The sequence below is a fragment of the Antechinus flavipes genome, chromosome 1 (genome assembly GCF_016432865.1).
Source record: "Antechinus flavipes isolate AdamAnt ecotype Samford, QLD, Australia chromosome 1, AdamAnt_v2, whole genome shotgun sequence".
In the NCBI taxonomy this organism is placed as follows: Eukaryota; Metazoa; Chordata; class Mammalia; order Dasyuromorphia; family Dasyuridae; genus Antechinus; species Antechinus flavipes.
This window is the reverse complement of record NC_067398.1, coordinates 46,034,328-46,061,174: the sequence shown is the minus strand read 5'-3', so window position 1 is coordinate 46,061,174 and position 26,847 is coordinate 46,034,328. Positions and strand designations below refer to the sequence as shown.

General features: G+C 35.4%; 1 protein-coding gene across 6 annotated transcripts in view; it reads right to left on the bottom strand.

Annotated features, from left to right (window-relative positions):
* GRM7 (glutamate metabotropic receptor 7) overlaps positions 1–26,847 on the bottom strand; it is a 1,037,525-nt gene that overhangs the window by 403,818 nt on the left and 606,860 nt on the right. For all 6 annotated transcript variants that reach the window (XR_007951116.1, XR_007951117.1, XM_051981322.1 and 3 more), the window contains exon 5: positions 13,927–14,067. Coding sequence is in view for 4 of the 6 variants with exons in the window: in XM_051981322.1 (XP_051837282.1) it covers positions 13,927–14,067 (141 nt within the window). In the remaining 2 variants the exon portion in view is untranslated. The remainder of the gene's footprint in view (positions 1–13,926; positions 14,068–26,847) is intronic.

Sequence of the window (26,847 nt, the reverse complement as noted above, 5' to 3'; positions counted from 1 at the left end):
GAATTATTTATTTCTGGATGCTTGCAAGATTATCTCTAACTTGGAAGCTCTGGGAACTGCCTATAATTCTTTGGAGTTTTCATTTGGGGATCTCTTTCAGAAAGTGATCAATGGATTCTTTCAATTTCTATTTTGCCTTTTACATTTTTTAATGTTAATCACCTAATGCATATTCTATCAAGTCTAGCATACAGCAGGTACTTAATAAATGCTTGTGAAACCATTGATTATGGAGAAATGGAATTTGAAAGAAATAAAATGAAAGGAAAGAAATGAAAATGAAAATTGAAAGAAAATGAGAATAATGGGGGTGAACCCTGAAACTGTCCCCCTGACTTTTTTGGGGAAAGCCAAAGGGGTGTTAGGGGCAATGAGGCACTTTTCTCCCTTTGAAATGTGTCATAAAGCCTGTATACTAAATTAGGTGTTCCCTTACTGCACCATATTCTGATTCAGCCCCCTCATAAGACACTGTTGATGAGCATGTGCAAGGCACAAATGTTTTTACTGACTCTACTAAGAACTACAAGGTCTCAATTTATTATGAGCGCTCAAAAGAGATTCTAATGTTGGAGATTCCTTATGATTCCACCCAGAACAATGAGCTTTTCATTCTCCTCCAGGCCTATATGAGATACCCTGAGCACATTAATATCATATCAGATAGTTTATATGCTGTCCAAGTGCTGAGAGGTGTTGAGGATGCTGTCCTACAACCTCAGAACTCTTCAATTGCTAACCTTGCTGACTTGCAGCTGATTTTACAGACTAGGAAACATCCCATTTATATCCTGCATATATACTCTCACTAGTGCTGTGCAGGAGGCATATTTGTGGGCAATGAGATGGTGGACCGTGCTTTACAATGCTCCCTTCTCATAGTCACACCCCCTGAACATGCCCATGAATTTCTCCACTTGCCCACTTATTCTCTATGTCACCTTTATGGCCTCACTAGAGAAGAAGGCTGACAGATAGTGAAGCGGTGTGTTCAGTATGTTTCAATTCTCCCTCTTCCACCTAGTAAAGGAGTTAATCCCCGGGGTTTATCCCCCAATGATTTGTGGACAGGGCAGGTGAGTTCTGAAACTCTCCTGACGGAGACCCACCCTGGCAGTTAAGTGGCTTCTGTGCTTCAGAACTCAAATGGTCTCATTTAGCTGGAGATGTGGACCTGATAATTCTATTGAGTAGATTAGCCCAGGACCATCTGGTGTGAAGACATTCTCTTCTCAGTGATAACTTTTTGATATTTCTCTGACAGGGCTTCTTGCCACTCAGAAGTCAGTCTTCCTAGCAAAGCTGGCTTCTCAGCCAACAATAAACTTCCATTTTGCGAGTCAGACTTTTCGTGTTTGTGAATTCTTTCACTTCCAACCTGTGTCTCCAACCAAAGAGAGGATTCCCACAACTCTCTGCACTGCCACTAACCACACATCATTTTGGTTTCCTGATCTGGAATCCCTCAAAATCTGGATAAGGTAAAGCTTTTTTGTTGTTTTATTCTATAGCTGGACACTCAAGTACCCAGGAAGAGTTGAGTTGTTGGAGTCCCAGGCTTGGGCAGAATTCTCTCAGGGACACCTGTATGGGAATACAAGATTCTCAGGAAAAGACATATAGAGCAGAGGTGCCTCTTTCAATGTCAAATCCCTCTTAGACTGAGGAGAAACCTGGCCATTGTTCTGGGGACCCTACTCAGCTTTTTGAGGGGGCCCTACTTGATATGTCCTGGGGAGACATTAATATTGAACAATCTGCTCCAGATATATGGAGGAAGCTGCAGAAGCCAGATTTGGTCCCTCAAACTTTTCCCTTAAAAACAGCAGTTGGACTCTTTAATGATAGGGATCACATGGCAGCCAAGGAGAGAGGCCAGGGAATTAAATCAAGATTTGGGGAAAAGTCCCTACTCTTGGCTACCATTTCAGGGAACCACAGAGGCTCTTGCTTTAAATTCCGCAGTCTTTGTCCTGAGTTTGAGCAGGAGAAGCGCTGGAGGAGGGACTGCCTACAGGGAATGAGCTGTCTCCTCAATGCTCTGCCCTCTGGCAGGGAGGGTTTAGTCAGGTTCCCAGGATAGCCCAACTTCGGGTGGCTGGTAAAACCATTGAATTTCTTTTTGCTATGGGAGGGGCTTTTCCTTCACTCTCCCTCTGCAACTCTTACCCTCCTCTCATAGAGTGAGGATTGCAGGGGAATTCAAGAGCTATTTTGAGACCTCTGCTCTGCCTTTGCCAGCTTGGTGACCTGTCATTTAAATGCATGTTTATTATTCCCTCCTACCCTACTCCCTTATTGGGGTGTAATCTAATGGTGACATTGGGGACCTAATTTTCTCTTTTCAGACCTTCAGAGAAATTTTTTACGCATGAACTTTTAGTTACAGAGTTAAGAGATTTTGAGAAGCTTAACTGCAGGCTTATCTTGATCTTCAGTCCTGACAGGCAGAGACCCGCCCTGGGTGATCCCAAACCGATTGTCGATTGTCCATTCTCTAGCTTTGAGTGGCTACAGGGTCTCCTTACTCAAAGCCCACATTGTCTGTCAGTCTGTCAATCTCATCCCCACTTCTGGCTCTTTAGCAGAAAAGAGAAAACACTCCATTTTAGGCTTTCCAGATCCTGCCTCAAAGATACTTTCCTGGGCATAGATGGGACGAGTTTTCTTGAAAATGAGGAAAGAAAGGCAAGATATTATGTGGTGACTCCCAATACCTAAGCCCTAGAAGCTAAGCCATTGCCTCTTGGGACTTTTGCCTAAAAGGCTGAACTCATTTGCCCTAACCAGAGCTTTGGAATGGGGGAAGGGAATGATAGTGAACGTCTATACTTTGCATGTTCAAAGGACTATATGGAACTATAGGGATCTATTAACAACAAAGAATTGTCCCATTAAACACTAAGGAGAAATTCTACGGCTATTGCAAGCTGTCCATGAACCCAGGGAGGTTTCAGGGAAGGGAAATTCTCTCCAGGCCAAGGGAAATAGGCTTGCAGATTCAGCTACTAAAGCTGCTACCCGTTTACCCCTGACCATGGGACCTTTAATTTTCCAGCTCCCTGATTCTTATACCCCTTCCTATAGTTTACAAGACAAAACCCTTGCAGAAGACCCCCTCCGTCTGGTTTCAAATTCCCTCAGACCACCTCTTAATCCCAGAGGCAAGTCAGTGGAAACTGATCTTTGGTCTTCTTCAGGCCATACACCTTGGAAGAAAAGCCTCTGATTGGGACACTCCCCCACTTGTAATTCTCTTCACCTGGTGCTTAACTCCTTTTAATCACTATGGGTCTTGCACTCCTTTCATTATATACAATGCAAGCACCTCAAACACAGCTCTCCCCCCTTCAAGGAGACAAATAGGGATTTGGGGGAAATGTTCTTTGGTTGTTAAAGAAAGTCACAACAATGCTAGTCCCCTGGGTGGGATACTAAGAGAACATCTTTTCCAACCTTACTGCTACAATCAACCAGCTGCCCAATGAAAGTGCTTTCAGTTTTGAACACTTTTCCCTCAAGGACTGAGAAGGCTCTGAAGGCATAGAGGCACTTGCTAAGCCTGCCTAAGATCCTTGGAGAGAAACAAACAATCCAGCTTTTACTTCTCAGGTATTTCAGAGTCCTCCTGTGAGCACTGTGGAAGAAGAAGGATAAAACTGTCTGCATCCTTCTTTCTCTCACTTTCACTCTTCTATGCTCCTAGCATTTTCTCTCCTATTTTTCTTGATTAGCATTCTATGCCCTTGCCAGCAATTAACTCCTTAGCATTCTACAGTCCATGCCAGTAACTAACTCTTTCTCAGCCTTTCAGCTAGGGAGCTCTGTGGGTAGTGGGGGGAATTCAGCATTGTTGAGTGGGCTATCAGCATTCTTAAGGCAGCTCATAAATGGGACCTGATGCATTTTTTTGCAAAAGGCTCCATTCTCAAATGTCATCATCTCAACCCTGGATGACACCCCACTTTTAATCTGCTCCTGAGATTGTTTCCTCTAGGCTTCAAACTATGAATTTTCAACTGCTCCTCCAGCCTGGAGATCATGGAATGACTGACTGGGACACACAATACCCCTAAGATGCTGCTGCTGCTATCTTCTCCTCCTGGCATAAACCCCCAGTGAACTTAGGGACATCTCTATGACCCTTGCCAGTTTGAGGCAATTACAGAAGAGACCTTTGCCCCTTTACTCCAAATAAATTTGGGGGTGACTGCTTGAAGGAAATGACAGGAGTGACCCCTGAAACTTTCCCCTGATGTTTTTTGGGGAAGCCATGAGGGTGAGCTCTAAAACACTCCTGACAGAGATCCACCCTTCAGGGCAGTTAAGTGGTTTCATTAAGATCAGCCCCGAACTTAAGTGGTCTCATTCAGCAGGAGATCTGGACCTGATATTTCTATTGAGGACCACTCCTAGTAACTTGAATTTAAGTGGTTTCATTCAGTGACAGCATTGAAGGAATCTCATTCAATAGAAGCCCCAATTTCAGATTTCTTATAAAAAGACAAGTTTAAACTCCAAATCTTTGCAGAAGTCTGAAGTAGAAATTATACTTTGCCAAGGGACCTGTCCTCTTGGCACAGCTTCCTACCAGGACCTCTTGCCACTAAGAAGTTTGTATTCCTAACAAAGATGGCCTCTCATTGCCAATAATAAAGTTCCCTTTTGTCATTCAGACTTTTCAAGTTCATGAATTCTTTCACTTTGGACCTGCATCTCACACCAGAGAGGATTCCCCACAATTCTGCACTGCCACTAACTGCATCAATAGCAGCTTTCCAAATAGTACACAAGAGTAGAAAAGAATATTAACTGTCATAGTTTAGCATGAAACATTTCTAACCCACATCCCCCTATATAATATGTTGGACAATCTTGAAAGCAGAGCAATTAATACATGTAAAAAGAAATATACTCATTTTAGTTTTTATGATGACCTATTTTCATTGGATACAATAGTGAAACTATCATCTTTTGATTTCAATGAACCATGTATACAAGTGGAAATGGCATTTAGCCATTTAAGAAGGTGAATTCAGAAATAACCTGGACCAGAGGAAGGACATGGGAAATATAGCCTTGAGGTAACACCATTTTAAAGATACTTGATGAACTTTTAAAAACATAGCTAAAATATGTAAAGTATATTAGCCTCATGGACAAGTCAGTCATCACCCAGTTTCAAATAAAAATGTAGAGAGTAATTACATTTAAACATGAATATGTTAAAAGACAGCTAAAATAATTGAAAGTAATTTATCAAAGATCATTTTCTACCATGCTGAACAGCCATGCATTATTTGGGACACCTGACTTCTACTTAATGGGATTCATAGTGGTCTTTTTAATAAATAATTACCAGAAATAGAGATCACTAACCTGGTCCCTGATTGTTACAAACTCTGTCCTCCTTTCCTTTCTCTCTTTTCACTCACTTAAGCTAGAGGTTTTTCATACCTCTCAAGAGAAATAGATAACTATGTTTTCTTTGTTTTTCATAATGTAGCCAAAGCGTGATTAATAGTTTTATCAGTATGGTTTTATCCTTTCTAGTTGGCTTTCTATAAAAGAAATAGTTGGGGGTAGTCAAAATTTCTAAACTTACTGTCCATTCCTTTTTTCTTTGGTGAAAAAGTCAGAAGCTAGACATACTGATTTGCAGGACAGAAAAATGTAAGTACTAAGACAGGACTTAAGGAATGAACATAAGCTATGAGATAATCACATAGAAGACAAACAATTAGTATAGGATGTGCAACTTTCAAGCTCATTCATAGGTCAACAATTTAAGTGCTGCAAACACAGGAAATTTTCATACAATTTGTACAGTCTAATGGTAGGACTTACTAAGAAAAGGCAACCAAGATGACATCAACAATTATAAAGACATGTCTACTTTTTCATATATAAACATATTGTATGGGACAGTAGCATCCACGAAAACAGAGACTCTCAGAGTAAGAAAAAGCAAAAAGAGAGGTCTATCTTTTGGTATACTATATAAGTTGTTAGAGTCATCTTCTTTAGATTGTTCCTTTCCCATGACTTACAGTATATTGTCCTCTCTAATGGAGCACTCACTTGGTCTTATCAAAGAAAAATAGGAGAATCCTTATTGATGTAATGTGATTTTGGGGTCTCCTGACCTGGAATTTCTGTTCTAATGTGTTCTTGGTCTTCTGGCTTTGAAATCTGCCTTAGGAATCTGAGCAGATTAGGTGAGCATACCCAATCTATCTGAAGACTACCTTTAATTCTTCTGAAGATTATGGCCTAGCATTACCCTTTGGTCATAGAATTAACAAATCTATGATTGAAAGCTGTACAAATGTATCTCCTTGCTTCAATCTCTTTACTGGATTCTTATGAACGAGATGAGGTGAGATCTTTCATGATAGTAGTAAAAATCGAGTAAGGCTTCATCTATTTCAGAGTTTGAGTAGGCCTGAAGGACTTTAAACATTGAGTCAAGGGCATACTTAAATCCCCTTCCTGCTATCCTCCCATGACATCAGCGTCTCCCTATTTCAGTCAGATATGGGCAACTATGTACTTATTGTCAAGTTCAATTTCTTGAGTATTTCCCGCATTTAGAGTATAAGATCCTCAGCCAATAAGGATGAGGGTCAGTGGTGGGAGGGGATATTTGCATTAGGGATTAAAAGTGTTAACCCTGTCCCCTACTTGGTTTCCTCCCTTCGATTGTCTGCTCCATGGGTGGGACGCCCTTCTGGTGAGAATGTATAATAAACTTTGCTTCTCTTCTAGAGATCTCTCCAATTTTTTTTTTTATTTTTATTAAAATGGTGATCTCTCACCATTTCTGAATCACAAACTTAGAATTCAGTCCTCTCAGTAATAGCATTACATTGCTTTTAATAAACTTTGCCCCTTGACTTGGAGATGGGTTCAAGCCTTCAAATTCTGTCGAGATACCTTGTGATATTGGTCTGGGACTTTTAGGGTTCCCCCTTCTCAACCTCAACAGCAGATTTTCTAAGATTTTCTCCAATATCTCCTGGGCCATATTCATCCTCTATCTTTGCTAGCCCACTTCCATTTTTACTTTCTCCAATTGTCTCTCTTCCAGGGTTTACTTGATCAGAGAGAGAGTTCCTGGGCTGAATACAGAGAACTCTCTGGAAGGTGCCTGCTAAAGGATTTGAACAGGAGACACCCCTCAGAAACAGGAAATATTCCAGAATGAGCCCCCAAACTGTGTGGGACAATAGTGTTCACAAAAATAATCAGAGACTCTCAGAGTAAGAAAAAGCAAAAGAGGTTTATTATATCTGGTGACAAAGGGAATCTTTCATCTGCCAAGGTGTTTGTAATTAAAGTGCAAAGCATAACTTCTAAACATAAGATATCCTGAATGAAGAACCTCCTAAAGCCTCCATCCTCCCAGGTTGGCCTTTTTCCCCATTGTGTGTGGGAGTTCAGGCTAAACTCTTCATTTATGTTTCCCTAGAGAACTTATCTACAAGCAGATATAGAATTCAAAGCCAACATCATCTTTAAAAGAAGTACTTAAATGCTAATTAAGAGATAGTGGGGAAAACAGAAGGGGACAATACTTACAACTTTTAGTTATAGCTCCATTTATTACTATAAAGTCTTAAGTCACAATTAAAATATAGTTTAAGGTTATATTCCCATGAGATCATCTTCACTCAGTTAATTGTTCACAATCATTAGGAGAAGGTCTAAATAAGTATGGAAAATATCCTTGATGAGATTTCAGGATGACAAGACTAAAAGAAGGAGGACTCTATTTTCTGCAATCCTCTTGATCTCCCATATTTTTACAATATAAAAATTATGGGCAAGAGATCAAGTAATTATAACTATGTTCTATCTAGGACATCAAAAACCCAATGGGATAAAAACACAATGATTTTCCAAGAGGGAAGGTTAATAATCCCTAAACCTTATTATGATCACTGAGTATCACTGTCCTCAATATCCAAGATGCTGTGGTATCAGGACTACCAAAGCCATCCCCCAGGTTTGCAGCTGAATTCAAGTTTATGCCCTATTCTTCTTTCCAAAGCTATAGAAAACAAAACACAAAAGCGAACAAAAATAAACAACCAAAACAAAACAAAAACAGTTCTGATGTATTCTGCTACAATTAGACCATATCTTAAAAATTATGCAGATTATAGACACAATCTTTTAAGAATGTAAACTGGAAAATACCCAGAGGCAAGTCATAGGATTATGGAAAGATTCACCTCTGTACTGTATGATAATCAAAGGAACTGGTAATGTTTATTCTAGAGAAGCAAACACTTAAGAGTTTATGACCATCATCTTAAGTACTTGAAAAAAGTTTCTACTTTCAAAGAGAAATAGCTTTCTTCTGCTTTAGTTTTAAGGACTAGGAGCTGTGGGAAGGAGAAGTAAAGAGATAGATTTAAGCTTGATTAAGAAAAAAACTTTAACAACTGAAACTAGTCAGAAATGGAATGTGCTGCCTCTAAAGGTAGTGAACTCTCCCTTTCACTAGTGGTGGTGTTCAGACAAAGGCTGTATAATTATTTCTTGAGTATGTTATATAAGCTTCTCCACCCTAACCCCCCATATGGACAGGTTGGAGTAGAAAAACTGCTATTTTCTCTCCCAATTCTGACATTCTCTGATTCTGTGAATATGCCTGTACTTTCAAAATGCCTCCATCCTTGATTGCAAGTTGTAAAAGTTTGAACATTACACTAAGCACTTGTCTAATTTGCTGTCAGAAGACAATTAGAGGAGATAATGCTCATCTATCTAAATTACAAATTTAATAAAGAATGTAAATGATAACATAATTTATATTTCAAATCATTAAGTACAAGATATTTGTATGTACTTGCTAACCAGTGACAATATTTTTACAAGACACTATTTGGAAATTCAAGTTTGCTTTATCAACCAGTTAAATATTTGGTAAAGTCCTCCTTCTAAACATTTATCTTGACCAAAATCTTCAAGTATATGATGTCACTGAATACCAGTTGTTTTCAGTTACTGCTGAGATTGAGATTTAAAAAATAAAAAGAGCCAGCATGGGGGAGGAGAAGACTGAAGCTAGGAAGGGAAAAAACAACAACAACAACAACAACAACAACTGGCAAACCTTGGTACACATGTCAGATGATAATGTAAAATTGCACCAACAGGTGATACCCAGCATGCCAATATCTAGCTACCATTTGGTGACTGCAACTCAGTCTCCTGCTGATACTTCCTGGCTTTTTATCCATTTTTTGTGTCCTTCCTCTTCAATCTTCATTTAGGCAGCAATGGTTGGCTAAGAGGTGTTCTTTCTGCTATGTCATTGCCAAAGCTAGGTACATATCTCAGCCAAGATATTTCCAATGAAAGGGGACAGATGGTAGGAAAAGTGCCAGGGTTTGGGAAGCCCTGGGAAGGATAATCAAAGAGAAACTATAAATTCTCCTGCCTGCAAATTTTAAATTTTAAGGAAAAATGGCAAACTGTATTCTTTGATGATTAGTTTCAGTTTGCCTCTGTGGGGTGTGTGTGTGTGTGTGTGTGTGTGTGTGTGTGTGTGTGTGTGTGTGTGTGTGTGAATGATGTTAGAGGGTTGGAATAACAATTCTAGCCTTATGAATCTCTACAGAATTTATTTTAAGGAAAACAATGAAAAAGTTAAAGTTTTTTTCCTGATATTCACTAATTTTCTTTTTCATCACATAGTCTTTCCCTCTTCATATCACTTTTAAAGACTAGACCCAATCCTATCCCACCCTTTTCCTCAGAGGGGTCTGATTCTTCCACCTTTCCTTTCAAGCCATCTCTTCACATGGAGGCATTTCTGGGGAAATTGAATTGAGTTGTAGATTACTAATTGTGACCTACTGAGTTCATCCTCTCTTTGGGATTCTCCTATTTCTTTTTTAAATTTTAAATTTTTTTCAACAAAAATATATTTTATATCCTTCCCATCTATCCCCATTGGGTGAAAATAAGAGAATACCAATTTTAACAAAGTTTTATAATCAGGTAAAACAAATTTCTATATTGGTCAAATCAAAAAACAAAATAAATGTTTATTCTAAAAACTTTTCCCACCAACTTTGTATCAAGAGGTACATGATTCAGCATTGATTTTCTGTCATTATATACAGGATGTGATCTAGCAGTGGCCACCCATGCATACTGAGGAGTGACTAAGAAATGATTCCAGGCACAGTATCAAAAGATACTACTGGGAAGATGGAGAATACTCATAGGCAGAAGGGACCTTTTCATCATCCTACATTTAAAAAAAAAAAAAAGAAGAAGAAGTCTCGACTGTCAGAGCTTCTATCTCCAAGACAGATCACATTTGTATTACACAAGTGATGAATCTTGTGATTGTTTTCTAATCCTGATAGGGAATCATCTTTTGTTGTAGTATATAGTGTTCAGATGAAAGATGATATGGCCATAAGCAGATTATGTTTAAACTTCTATAAAAGTCAGTTTTCTCATTCATAAAATAAAGGGCCTACACTGAATGTCAATGTAGTTCAAGGACAAGAAATTACGGATTCTGTGGTTATCTTCACAATCTTGTCTTTCTTAGTTGGTCTTATCCTTAATATCCTTAATACCTTTTCTCTAATTATTTTCTTCATCCTCCCATTTACTAAAATAAGATATTCACTTCAGTGTCAAGATGTTCACTTGATAAAATGAAATTCTTTATCCTTAACTTCCCCCCCCTTCATAAAAATCTCAACCACCCATTCATCAACATCTTGTTTTCTCCAAAACTTCTTCTATAGGGAAAACCCCCAGAGGGAGACCTCATCCAATTTTCCTGCTCAAAATATGACGTCCCCTTTAACACCAGAACCTTTGCAGTTCATAATAATCATTAGATTGGCATCTAAGTTTAGTCAAGGGCATAGATCAAAAGCTTGTGCTCATAAGGTCAGTAAGAGGGGTAAGTATTTATTTCCACATTAACCAGAATGGAGGCAAGGATACTCAAAGGAAATGCAATTCCTTTTAGTTTAGTGACAGTAGTGAATAGAAAAAAAAAAACATATAATTCATTTGGAGATTTACCTATTTTTGGTAAATATCCTTGAGGGTATTCTTGGATTACATGCAATGAAAGGTATGGGTAGAGCAAGAATGATTATTTTTCATTGTTTAAGAATACTGTTTTGAAAATTAAATGTATTTACTTTTAACTAATGATAGCTAGAGAAAATGGGATGGAGTGAGATGAGATGGGATAGGATAGAATGGAAATGCATTGAACTTGTGATTTCCCTGAGAAATGGAAAGAAATTCTGATGAGGAAACTCCCTCTGTTAAAGCAGGTCACCTACCAGGTAATTTACAATCTAAGAGAGTTTTCTGGAGGTACTGAAAGGTTAAATAATTTGCCATGGTCAAACAGGCAAAATTTGTGTGCTTTAGATAGGACTTAAGATCTTTCTGACTCTGAGATTGGCCTTCTCTTTGTTATGCCATAAAAAATCTGTTGTTCAGTAATTTCAGTCACATCTAACTCTTTCTGATCCCATTTGGGCTTTTATTGGCAAAGATGCTAGATGGTTTGCTATTTCTTTCTTCACCTCATATTTCTGACCTGAGAAACTTAGGCAAACAGGGTTAAATGACTTGTCCAAGAGTTTCATAATGACTAAGTATCTGAGGCCAAATTTGAACTCAGGAAGATGTCTTACTGATTTCAGGCCCATTGCTCTATCCATGTGCCATCTTGCCCATGTCACAAAATAGCAACTGTAAAAAACAAAACAAAACAAACAAAAAACCTCCAAATATTAAGTCATACCAGCCGCATGTCTAAGATAAAAATCTATAACTGACCAGAATTGTTTTTTTTCCACCCTTCTCACTTTTACTACAAATTTAATGGTCTTGTCTACATTACATGGCAGAAAAATATTAATTAAGCACATACAACATAAAGGTGATTGAACTAAGCACTCTACATTTGAATTAAACAAGAAAAAATAAATGTACTTAAATATTTCCAATATTTGTGCATTATAGTATCATGCAAGAAAAAACAGCAAGATTGTAGCTTTAGGTTTTTAGTTAATATCTGTGTGTTTATGTCATTTAGACCTACCAAAGGGTAAAAAAAAAAAAAAAAGATATTTTCCTATTTTTAACAGCAAAAAGGGATATTATAAAAAATACCAATATTTAAGTTTATTGAAGAATACATGACTAGTATTGTTCATATTTTCTAGAAAATGCTTAATTACCCATAAATATCTGTATCTTTTTTATGGTACTCATATTTTTGTCTTTTTGTCTAATTTTGCTTGAAAGAAGATATTCATATCACCTTATTAATTATTGTGTTGTCCAGTATATCTTACACAGGGCCTTGTACAAACCAGATAAATTTAATAATAATAATAATAGCTAACATTTATAAAGCACTTGAAGAATTGCAAGGTGTTTTTCAAATATTATATTCTTATATCTCACAAAAACTCTGGAAGGTATTACAGACAATAAAACTGAGATGGGAAGAAATCCAATGACTTGCCCAAAATTAGACAGCTAAACTGTATCTGCAGCGGAATTTGAATTCAGTTCCTCCTGACTTCAAGTCCAGCCCTTTATAAATTATGCCACTTGGCCACCTTTCAGATATTAAATTGATGTTTATTGAAGGAGAAATTATACTATTGAATGCACCTGTACTCAAGAAGACTTAAGTTTTATTGCCTCAGTTTACTGATCTGAAAACAGGAATAATATAAGCATCTACCTCACAGGTAGTTAAGAAGATCCAGTGAAACAAAATTATAAATATCTTTACAAACCTCAATATATGCTAGCTATTGTGACTAAGGGAAAACATTTTTTTTTTTTTGTTGTTGGTAGAATAACAATACAGAAATATACTGATTGCTGAAACTATAATCAGTAGAATTGATGATTCAGAAGGCACTTCAGTATCCTTGGTCATCATTACAATCAGGTTTTTTTAATTGAACTAAAGATGAAGATAAGTGTCAGTTACTTTAAAAACAAAATACATGCACGTGAACAGACACAGACACAGGCACACAGACAGATAGACAGACACACACACACAAACCAAAGAACAACTCACCAATTAATAAAATAGCAAGTAACAGAGAAAGTTGACTCTCTCTCTCTTTTTTTAATCAACATCATTATTTTGTCCTTTGCTAAAGACTTAATCATATGCCTCACTGTAATAAGGAGGTAACCATAGGTTACCATGCCAGTGGAGTATAAACTCTAGTAAATCCTACAAAACTAGGTAATGATTAGCATATGGATAGCTATAGGATATCATTATTATTGTTAATTTGATTATTGTTCCATCATCAACATCTCAAAAGCACTCATACACATTATCTCATTTAATCCTTAAAAATCCTATTTTATAGATGAGGAAATTGAGGCAGAGACACATTAAATAACTTGACTACGGATGGGGAGGTAAGATTCAAATTCATGTTTTCTATATTCCAAGTCTTGCACTCTATTCACTAAGGGAATTCAGCATCTTTGTTATATTAATCATATAGATTATGCTTAATATGGTTAAAGATACTGATACAGAACTTGACACGGGTTGCAGTCAGTGGGAAAATTATTTCACAGTGCAACCTATAAAAGAATTATTCAGAGAAAGCATTCAAAGATAGATGACCTCTTTATGTACTTTATATACTCGATGGTGATTGTCAACTCTGAAGAGATGGACAGACTGAAAAGATCTTCCCCCTATTGGTAGTTTTCTTGTTCAGCAAGACGTGTCCCTGCTCCATTTTCTGTAAAATCTAGTAAATTCAATTTAGTCATTCAATTTGTCTCCAGCCAAGCTTCCTTCTGTCAGTTAGGCAGACATTTCAATGCAGGACATATAGAGAAGCAGAAGGACAAAGAGAATAAGATTACCTGTGCATTTTCGATCTGTGTCTTCTTTTTTGGACCCACTAATTGTCAATTTGCAGTTGAAGTTTTCCTCCCAATACTCTGCAAACCACACATTTCTTCTGTTGTTCTCCAGTGTACGTGATGTAAAGTATGTATCAAAACCTAAAGGGGATAAAGTGGGAAGCTTGATGAAAATGGAAACATGATAAACATTCAGAGCTAGAAATACCATGCACGACCAGTATTTGCTTTGTTTTTATTGTTAATTACAAGGTATTCTCTCCACATTAATCAAAAACTAAGGGAGGAGATTATTTGTCTCACATGACTAGGAAGATGGAAACATAAATGTCTCAACTGAACAACCTGAAAATTTTAAAAATACATGGCAAATATATGATAATTACAGTTGCAGAAATAAGGTGAGAAAACAGAAAATCTATAGAAGGTAAAATCCTCCCCAAAATAACCTCCCCTAATGAAACACTTAAAGTTCCTAAGTTAATACTTTTATTCCTTGCCACTCACTACAATCTGCAAGCACATAAAACTCAATGGTCTGTGTTTCACAGATTACTCATGGGGGCAACCCAGTCTGAACCCCACTCCCACCTCCTGACATTTCATAAGATAGAAAACACTCATCGTCCTGAATCTTGTCAAGAAAAGGAATTGCTGCTACATGAGGGAGGAAACCATGAAAAAGCAGAGCTAACAAAAAGGGAAATAGTATCCACGTGAAAGTGAAAAGGAATGAGACCCAAGTACAACTGATTCTCTTCCAATAGAATTGATATAGGGCTTCCATAAACTGCAATGTAAAAAGACTTTACATACATCAAGGATCGGAGCAGGAAAACACATGCATGCAAAAAACAGACAAAATATTGGAAATACAAGACAAAAACTGAAAGAGAAAGTCCGAGTAGAACTCAATTGAGACTTAAAAAAAAATTGAAAAGAAAAGAAAGAAAAGAGCAAGAATCCTGAAAAGATTATAATAAAATAAGCAAGTGTACTTTAAAGGAAAGCAAATTTTTGAAAATCCCAATAGGATGAAAAAGGTTTTAATAATAATAAATAATTTAATAATAATAATAAAAGGTATTCTTTAGATTAAAAATAATTAGCATTTGCATAGCAAGGTAAGTTTTACAAAATTCTTTAAAAATGTTACCTCATTTTATTCTCATAAATACTCTAGGAAGTAAATTTTTTAAAAAATCCTCATTTTATAGATGATAAACTGAAGCAGAGATTAAGTTGTCTAGAATCACATAACTAACAAATCCCTGAGACCAGATTTGAAATCATGTCTTACTTGCTCCAGCTCTGCTCAATTAATTTACCATGCCATCTAACTTCCTGTTCTCTTTGCAGAGATAAAATAATAATAATAACAAAAATATACTAAGAGAAGCAACATGATACAATACAAACGCCATTGAGCCTGTTATGGGATAGCTTGGTGGTCAGTCATTCAAGTGAAAAAATTATAACTAAAATAAGAAAAGAGCTGTAAATGGACTCTCTGTTTTTATTGGATAGGGACAGGAGAAAGCAGTACTTCAGTCTTTTGATAGCCCTGTGGAAATATAGGAGAATCTAAGGGGGATGAAGGGAGGGACCAGGATGGAGAAAGATGGAAGGGTCTTTTTGGCCTTAAAAAGAAGAAATGAAAGGGTGGCATTTAAGTATGTCATCTCTTTTGGTAGTGTAAAGGCAGAAGAGAAAGGACTTTATAATGGACTTCATATTGAAGAAATAGTAACCTTAGGAGAAAAGCTTTAAGAAAGAATTGCTATCCATATGACTGAATTACCACAAAAAACTATATGGCCTTTTGAAGATAACTAGTATCTAGGGTTGTAGAAAAGGACTGTATTCTTCAAAATCTTATATTTCTAAGAGTGACAAACACTCCCCTTTCCCTCCCCCCCCCAAAATAGAAAGAAATAAATGAGAGGAGAAGAAAGGAGACAAGAGAAGAGAGAAGAAGACAGGAGAAGAGGAGAGGAAAGGAGAAGAAACAGCCAGCAAAACAACTCAGGATAAAGCAGATAAACAGGAATGAGTGAGAGAATATGCTAGATAAATATATAAATATGGGAATATACAATTAGAATAAGCAAAACAAATCCTAGGGGGAAAGTACTGAAGACAAATAGGTTTCCCTGAAAGGAAAAATTGTATTTAAAAACTATATGAAAGCCTGTACCAAATCATTACTATTAAAGGAAATGCTTGTCAAAAGAAGTTTGAGGTTTCACCTTACACCCAGCAAATCAGCAAAGATGTAAAACAGGAGAATAGTTAATATCCTCAACTAAGCAAGGCATCAGGAAAACTCATTTTCCTCATTTCAAATCTGGCCTCAGATACTTGCTAGTTCTGTGAACCTGACCAAATTACTTAATCCTATTTGCCCTAGTTTATTCATCTGTAAAGTAAGCTGGAAAAGGAAAGGGCAAACCACTCCAATATCTCTGTCAAAATCACAAATGGCTCCACAAAGAGTCAGAAAGAACTGAAAGTGACTGAACAACACAGACAAAAGCCAACATATTCTACATCCAATCTGTAACCTATACCTTTATACCAATGTATCCCAGTGTATGGTGAAGTGAAAACACTCAGTCCCTATCAGTTAATTGGTCATTGATTATTAAGGATGTGCATAAGTAATGCCTTTTAAATTCTAGTGGGGCTTAAACATGATCCTGTGTTTTCACTTTGAATTTCATCCACCCATTTCATCCTCTGTCTGCCACTGGTGCTTTCCTTTTCCCCTATTTGTCTATTTCCCAGGAACGGAACTACCTTCTATCATCATCCCTTTCCCTAATTATTTGTCTTTCCTCTTTTAGAATATAAGCAACTTGAGGACAGAGAACTTCTCTAAGTCTTTGTACTCCCACTTTTTAGCACAGATCCTGGAACCAAAAATGTGCCTTATAAATTATTATTTTTCCATTCATTTATCCATATTTGAGGGACTGTGTTTGAAGGATAGAAACCATAACATACAATTAATGGAATTGTGTACTGGCTCAACTCAATTCCAGAAAATAATCTCCAATTATACTTTTAAAAAATGTTACTGTCATACTTTTGACTCATATATTCTACTGCCAGGTATATGTACAATGGAAATCAAAGACAAAGAGAAAGGTCACATATTTATTAAAATTTTCATATCAGTTTGATGTATTATCAAAAAAATAGAAATAGAGTAAGTGCTCATTTGTTAAGAAAAGGTTAAATAAACAATAATAAGTGAATGGAATTATATAACAATATAATTTATGAACAATAAATATGAAAAAATCAGATAAACATGAGGAAGCATATGAACTGATACACTTTGAAATAGAACTAGGGAAATGCATGCATAACGTCTATATTAACATAAATGGGATATAGAAATATCAAAACTGAAACTTCCTATGTGAAATTATCAGATAAAGAGTTGATAAAGTGAACTTTTCTCCCTTCACTGCAGAGATGGGAGAATCATGGTGAAGAATTGCTGGCTACAACTGGTAGTTCTGGTTGACTTTGCTAAATTTATTTATTTTTTCCTTTGTCTTTAAATTTTAGTAAATATTTACTAAAATAAATGTCTCACTGAGTAGAGGAAAGGAAAATGTATAACGAGAAAGGAAAGGATATGAGAGATAGAAAGAAAGGCTATAAAAACAAAAGATATAAAATAAATTTAAATTTAAAGTAAAAGCAAAAGGGGGTAAGAAAACAAAAGAGAAATAATGATTAGATGCCAACTAATTCGAATCATAAATGTGACAGAATTAAGGTAATACAATGAAAAATCATTTTTTTTTAAAGAATCCTGCAACATTGATTGCAGTGCTATCTAAAAAATACTAAGTAAAACTGAGTCTGGAATGTTGTACATTAAGTGAATAATAAAAAAGAAAGTTGTTATGCTATCAAATATGGGCCAAAAAATGCCATCTCAAGAGAGATTTTTTTAAAATGGTATTAAATTTAGAGATACCAAAAATTAACTAATATCTTTATTAAATTGATATGCACCAAGTGGCACAAATATCAAGACTTATGAAAATCCAATTATGGTTGCATATATAATTATAAATTACCCAAAAAACAGGCAGAAAAAAAATAATTAAAGGAGACTCAGAAACAGATAAATATAAAACATTAGAAAGAACAAAAATACAAAATTGAACATAGTGTTAGAAATAATTGAAATTTTCTGTTAGGAAATTTTGAATACATATTTTCAGTATTACATGGTGCCCCTACAAAAAACAAATTGTATATTAGAACAAAGAAAAATATAATTAATTCAAAAGAGATAAAAAGATTGAATCTTTACAATGCTTTAACATTACCATGATAATCATCATCAATTCAGGGAAAATAAACAACATATTGATCCAAATGGAAACTTAATTATGATGCACTAAATGATAATAAAGTCAAAGAAAAAATCATAAAATTATATGAAATCTTTTCTGAATCATCTGAAAAGGTATAGATACATTAATAAGTTTTGCTGATTTTCCCCTTTATTCTTCCTCTGAAAAATATTTATCATATAAGGAAAGACTATCATAGGATTGGGGGGGTAGGTTTAGGAAGAAATCTAGGTAATACAAGAACAACAACAAAAAAAATATCAAAGAAGTTACAGCTCTAAGGTGGCAAAAGACAGGAAAAATGTTTCTACATGACAACATATTCTTATCAACATTTTTATGTTAGTAAAAATAACTTGAAATGAAATGTGTGACTTTAGCTTAGGAAATGACTGAACAAACTGTGGAATATGAGAGCAACTGAATATTATTACATAATAAGAAATAAGCAATATTAGGAAACTTTGAAAAAACTTGAAGGCATGTTGAACTGACAAAAGAGTGAAAGAAAGAAACAAAAATGTACAAAATTACAGTAATAAGAATTTTACAAATAAATATTTATTACTAAATAACACAAAGCCAATTATTCTGAAATTTTAAAGATGACCCCTGGCCTCAGAGATAGGATGAGAAAATCTACCTTTGTACTTTCTTCAACTAAAAGGAGAACTATGGTTATATATAGTTATAAATGGTGTCAGGTGCACATTGCTGGCTGTTTTGGTCTTTTTTTTTTTTTCTGAACTATTTTTCTTAGCTATGAAAGAAGTGTAGAATCAAGAATGGGGGGTGGTGATGGTGGATATCATGGTGATATAAAGACAGAAATGAAAGGTATCTATAAAAATATTATTATTATTCGGCTTAGAAAGCAACAATATAACAACACAAACTTCCTAGTGCTTAACTCTAATCAAATCATTAGTTTAAACTTTCCCATGCTGAATGGTTCTTGTAGTTTAAAAATGTGGTTTTCATGATGAAACTTGTGAACCTGACTTTGGCTAAGATCCAATCATTATCATGACATGCATTATTGCTGTAGTGTTATAGCGGCAATAAATAGCAAACACTTATACCCTCTAATATGTGAACCATAATTTATGAATGCTATCTTTTATGTCCCTTTTTCTATAGCAATCAATTTATGTTTCATACCATAGGCTGATTGATGATTCCATAGAAGGCTTGAGAAAGAGTAATATTCAATCTTATTTAAACGCACAGAGTTCATGCAGAGGCTGCAGGTAGGTTATGGCCAACACAAGGTTAATTCCATCACTTGGGATTAGGCATAATAATTTTTAACTGGGGTTGGGTGAATGGAATTTTATACATGGCACTACATTTTAGATGTATTTTAGATCTAAATATACATTTAGATGTTCAAGGAATGCGAAATTTGCATTCCTTATGTAGAAAAACTCAGCTTAGAAGTTAGTGAACAAGAAAATGGACAGGGACTGGATCTGAAATTTCAGTGATACAAAGAAAGACCTTAAGCAGGAGGAATACTCCTCCTTCCTCTCCTCCCTCCCTTACCAATGCATCCTTGCAGTTTCTATGAAATTTACAGTTTTAGGGAGTTGCTAGAAATCCTGAGAGTTTATAAACTTGCCTTGGATCACATAGCAAACATATGTCATAGATAAGAATTCAATTGTGGCTCCAAAACCATAAATAAATTTCTTTCAATTATACCCTCCCCCACAATCAGACCAGAAAGTTTCCATTTCTTACAATACAGAGGAAAAACAATCGCAAAACCAATCAATACATCTGTACCTCTTCAAAGATCCAGAGGAGGTTTCATTTAGCTTTATGATTTATTTCTTGTCTTTATCATTATTCAGTGCATTATAATTAAGCTACTATTTGGATCCATATCTTATTTGTTGACACTAAATTGATGATGGTGATGATAATAATGTTACAGTCTGTGAAATTTAATTTTTCTGCTTTTATATTTGTATTTTTTTCAGTGCTGTCTTTTAGTTAACAAGAATAATTAGTTAAAATAGGAAGTGACCTGACGGTGTGCCCGACCTATACAACTCTTTAGACAAGCCTAGTACCATCACTCTCCATCCTTCCAGCAATCTGCAATACATTGGCAATGCTCCCTACTGCCTCCTGAATCACTTTCTCCACTAACCATAAATGATTTCTTAATTCCTGGAGATGGATAGCTTCCTACTTTCCTTGAAGTCTCAGCTTACCTCAGCTTCTACCTTCTAGAAGAAACCTTTCCCAGCAATACTTAATCTTAGTGACTTTCTTGTGGCAGCCCTTTTTTGTAGTGGCAAGAAACTGGAAACTGAATGGATGCCCATGGTTGGAGAATGGCTGAATAAACTATGCTATATGAATGTTATGGAATATTATTGTTCTGTAAGAAACAATCAGCAGGATGATTTCAGAAAGGCCTGGAGAGACTAACATAAACTGATGCTAAGTGAAATAAGCAGAGGGTAGAGATCATTGTACATGGCAACAACATGATTATACAATGATCAATTCTGATGGGCGGTGGTTCTTTTCAACAGTAACGTGATTCAGGCCAGTTCCAATGATCTTGTAATGAAGAGAGCCATCTACACCCAGAGAGAGGAGTGTAGGAACTGAGTGGGGATCACAACATAGCATTTTCATGCTTTTTGTTGTTTTTTGCTTGCAAAAATTTTCTTTCTCATTATTTTTTTTTTCTTTTTGATCTGATTTTTCTTGTGCAGCAAGATAATTGTATAAATGTATATGCATATATTGGATTTAACATCTATTTTTATCATGTTTAACATATATTGGATTTTTGCCAGCTAGGAGAGGGAGTGGGGGGAAGGGTGGGGAAACTGAAACAAAGTTTTTCAAGAGTCAGTGTTAAAAAATTATCCATGCATATGTTTTGAAAATAAAAAGCTTTGATAAAATATGATAAAAAAAAGAAAATCACAAGTTAAAAAAAATCTTAGTGACTTCCTTGTTTTGCTCCCACATTTGATTGTAAACTCCTTGAGAGAATGGCTTTTTTTTCTCCTCATTTTTTAGTATCTTTAACACTGGCACACAGCAGATATTTAATAAATTCTGGTTGATTTATTTTTATTAGCATTTGTATTTATTTGATCATAGTTCTAATTATAAAATTCTTGATATGTGATAGTCCTTAGAGATTATCTAAGTCAACTTCACATTGGTAACACTGGCTATTTGGCCTCAGGGTAACACAAGGGCCTCAGGGAACACCATCCTGCCTGATGGTTATAATGCCTCTTCTACTGAACTGGTCTGCAATTCATCCTTCACACCTGATCTGCTCTTCTCTTATCCCAAAGCAAAAGAAAAGGATAATATATAGGCAGCCTGAATGCAGCACTTTTAATTATTAAATATTGAACGTACAATGTAGCAAGACCTCCAGTGAGTATGGTACATCTTTATGGAGAATTTATGGGTGCATATAGGCAATCTATTATTTTTTAAATTGAAATAGAATAATAATGAGACCATATATTCAGTTTGAGGGTAAAGAGCTAAAGCAATCTCCGTGGGAAAAATATGTCACTGAAATATCCATTAAGAACATAAAAATATGATTAAAGGGCTAAATATAAAATTAATGAAATTAAACAATCAACAAAGGAGCAAAAGTTTATAGAAATGATTTTAAAAAGCTAACACTTTTTTTTTAGGTACTCAAGAGTAATAAATATATTATAAACCTGACCTCAATAAAGAAGAACAAATTAGAAGAAATAGAATTATCAAAAACTATTATTCATAATTATATGTGGACTGAATCAAGTATTTAAAGAAAGTTAATTATTAAATATGACATATAAATAAAATAAGAAATATAAGTCCTAAATAACTCTCAATAAAAACAAAAAAAATAAAATTCATTTTTAAAATGAGGGGGATGAAGGGAAAGGATAAAATGGGCAGGTACCACAAAATCAAAGTTCAATTCTCAAAGGCTAATACTTAGCTTTTTAGTCCCAAAAAAGTTAGCTTACTGCTTTATGAATATATCCCTGCCTCCTGTATCATATAGGGAAAATTCTTGTGCTCAGGAAGATATAATTATTTTCATGGTATCTTTTTGGATTTTCTAGTCCCTATTCTACCAGTTAACTACCTAGCCATATGTTACATTATCCACTTGGGAGGGTGGGGGGAGGCGGGGAGAGAGTATGTTGCATGTTCAGAAATTCGATCTTTGAGAAAGGGGTATAAATAGTCACTTTTTAAAAATTATTTCACATTATTTTGCAGTGTTTGGAGAACATAGAAGAGTGGAAAGATTGTTCATTAGCATTTTAGCCACTCTCCATAGTCTAACCCATAAAATACAGTGGTTGAACTAGATTATCTCTAAGAGGTCCCTCCCACTTCTAATTCTGTGAACAATAGATCACTCTACAATGGAAAAGTGGATCTGTTTTCCTGCCACTCCTCCTGGATAGTTTCTTTTCTGCTACTTTTGTGTTTTCATTAGAATATCTGTTATTTTATTAAACAGCTAAAATATATGTAACTATAAATTCATGTATTATAAATGCAACACCACCCACAAACATGGAACAAAATAGAATACTTTGGATATGTAAAAGTATTTTTTTTCCTAAACTTTTTGATTTTATTATTTTTCCTTAATAAAAACTTTTTTTTCTTGCTAACAACAATCCAAACTACACACACACACACACACACACACACACACACACACACACACAAAGAATCATAGTCACAGTCATAATAACACAATCATCCACATCAGCACCACCTCCAACAATAATATTGACCCTCCTACATATGAAGAAATCAATGGGTCAACACAATCCCCATTGTCATAGCTGAACCTTGACTTGAATAAAAACCAATCAGATCTGGCTACAGGTTCTGTCTTGGACACATCCTGGCTGTATAATCCTGGGCAGGTCTTCCTCTAAAGATTATGCTTTGCAAATTTCCATTAGTGGAGTTTTCCTTACCAGAAGTTCTGTATATAAATAATATCAACACACAGAACAAAAATAAAAATAGTGATTAAAAACCCACATTTATATAGTTTTTTTTTTCCCTCACTACAACCCTGTCAAGTACAATGGATTATTGTCCTAATTTTAGATATAAAGAGAATGAGGTTTTCTTAGAGAGTAAATCTCAGTCACTTGTGATTCTAGCCCTACTATTAATTTCATATCTCACTGACTCTCTAATATATCTACATATAGATTCAGAGAAAGGTTTTTATTTGCCTTTTTATCTATATCCACAGAATAAACATTAAACATTTAAGGAGTACAAGGCATTGTACTGAGCACTAGCCAAAAATCTTGAATTTTGATAAAATATTGTATTTGGTCTCAAAGGGTTTAAAATACAATAAGGAAATGGGAGAGATTTAAAGGTAACAATTTATCAACAAATCCCAGGATATTAGCAAAGGTTTAATGTTGACTCCCTATAAGATCATAGAATTTTGATCAAGAAGGAAATATGAAACAACATCTGGTCTACTGCTCTCATCTTTACTTGCTACCTCTGGCTTTCTTCTTAAGAAATCTATTTTCTGATCTTTTTTATTGTTCTTTATACAGCACATTCCAATTCTCCTCTCATTTTTGCAAAGGTTTAGAATGAACTCTTTCCTCATTTCTACCTCTTAGAATCACTAATTTCTTTAAATGTTCAAGTCAAATGCCATTTTACATGAAATCTTTCTTGATTTTCCCTTTACATTAGCTTCTACTGCTCTCTCACTAATCAGTCATTCATTCAGCAAGCAATTATTAATTGTCTACTATGTGCTAGTACTGAGGATACCAAGCAAAACCAAGAGAGTCCCTGTATTCAGAGAGTTCATATTCATGGAGACAATGTGCAAACAATTACTTATAGACCAGATACTCAGTGTAAACTGGAGGTAATCTCAGATGAAAGGCACAAGCATGCATTAGTATTCATGCTGCAATGAATGGCAACAGAGGGGGAAGGACAGTGAAAGAATTCCTATGGAAGAAAAGATTCGTTGTATCTTAAGGGAAGCCAGGAGAACCAAGAAAAGAAGTGAAGAAGGAGAGAGTCCTGGTCTTGAGGACAGCCAGGAAAAAGACAGAGTTGGAAAGAACTATTCCTTCTTGAATAATGTCTCTGGAGCAAAGGCTATGTAAAGGGGAATTAAGTATAAGAAGCATGGATAAAAAGGTAGGAAAGGCAGTTTGTGAAAGTATTTAAAAGATAAACAAGAGATTTTATACCTGATACACAGAAATCACCTTTTATCTATTATATATCCCTATATATGAACATTTTTCCCCTTTAGTTCTATCTCTCCTCCTGCCACTTCACTCCTAGAATATAAATTCTTAGTGAGAAGAGATCTTTCCATTGGTTTGTCTTTGTAACTCCAGCACATGGCATAGCACCTGAAACATTGTAGGCATATAGATTGATGACAAAAAGTTTTAGGTTAAACTTTATTTCTAACTTTTCCCAAAATCACAATGAAACTCTTTCTCCCTTTACCCAAAAGAGATAAGAAGGCAACTCTTCTTTGGCACACACTTGAATTTCTGGTTAAAATTGGTTAGTTTGCTTAGTTTTTGTGCTGAAAACTCCCAACTCTGACAAAAACAATGAGAAACAAAGATTTTTTTTAAGTTCAAGAGCTGAATTTTAATACAAAAAAAAAATCAAACTTGATTTTGATATATTTCCTTGGAGTCCTTATTCTCTTCTTTGTTTTTAGAATCTGGGTGCCATTCTCAAAAACCCATTGAAATCTTCAGGCAACAGTAGATCAATGCAAATCAATGGAGCACAAAGTCAGCCCAGCCTGGCTATTTGGGAGGTGACCTTTCCCGCCAGAAAAAAAATAAAACTCTGATGAAAGTGTAGTATGAACACAGAAAGTCAAAAATGTCAAGAGAGGGTCAGGAGGCCTGGCAGTGAACTCAGCTTGAGCGATACAGAGCTGACAGATATTAATGGAACTTCCCATGGCATCAGGGAGTGATGAGTAGCTGTGATCATTGCTTTTTCAAAACAAGTCATGCATTACCGGATTAGAGCTCTCCTGCCAAGCTAAATGGCACAGGGTACCTCAGGCTTACACTAGGCTGGCATAAGGAGCAAAGACACTTTAGTCCATTCTCTGCTTTTGGTTCTAGAAGATGGGGAGCAATAATTCAGAAACATGGCCAAACCTTATCATGCAGCCATCACCTGGCTGTAGAACTCCTAAATTATTTATAAAGTAATTTATTCCTATTAATAAGACTAATTATATATTTATGCATGCATGTATATGTTACTATACTTAGTTGAGAAACAACATAATATAGTGGATAAAAAATCACTTTGAAGCCAGGAAGACACAGAGAAAAGAACTATATGCCCCATAATCATACAATTTGTAGCTAGCTCCTGCAACTATAGAACCCAGGGTTCCAATGGCCTTTTCACTTGTTATCTTTCAATTCTGTTATCCTGGAAAATGCTTTATATATTTCTGATGGAATAAGTGTCCTATGTAAAGTTAAGGAAAATATGTCATAGCAGAAAATAGTCTTTTCATCCAGCCCTGACTTTTGGGGAAAGTTGCTAGATGATTTGGGTCTCAGTTTCCTCATCTACAGAGTGGGCACTATCTATGCTATTTTTCTAATATAGATCCTTTGAAGCTTAAAGGAAATAATATACTTTTAAGCCCTTTGAATAATATGAGTTACTATAAAATGTAACAGTATTGTATTGTCATTACTTAGGAAACAATTTTGTATTGTGAATATAGAACAAATGTATTAGCTAAAATCAGGAAGATGTCATTTAAGGTTCTTGCTATGACACCTAGTGCCTATATGAACAGATTATTAGACAGCTAAGTACTCTTACCAATTCTTAAAGCTTATACTTTGGAAATTAATTGATTTTTTGTTTTTGCACCTGGAGAGGAAATTTTCACACCAAAATAAGAAGATTCACCATGTTTCAATTGGAAAAACCTTTACATATTAAATCTTCCTTTCATATCATCTCTGAGTAAGAGATGTCCCTACTCCTTGCTAAAAGAGAATCTTTCTACTTCTTCATTAGCTCTTGACCCCTCTTTCCTTCCACAACACCTTGTTCCAAGAGTTATCACCCTGTCTTTCAGATAAGTTCATTGCCTTACTCCCCAACTCCTTGCTTATCTATGTTGATTTAAAAAAAAAAAAAAGTTTTCCTTTGATCATTCAACCCCTACCCAATTATAGTCCCATTCCTTTCTTTTCTTCAAACTTTTTGAGATCTTTGCCTGCACTAATGTTCCCATATCTCTACCATATACTATCTCTTAAAATCCTTGCAATTCTCCTGAAATTTCCACATTTTCTTGAAATTACTGCTTCAGAGGTTTCCAGTAATTGATAAATCAGTCATTCCAATAGCCTTTTCTCAATTTATCAACATTCTTATCTCTCCCTCACTTTCTCCTTTCTTCTCCCCCCCCCCCCCCTTTCTTAACAGATGCATAAATAGCTAGCTAGATAGC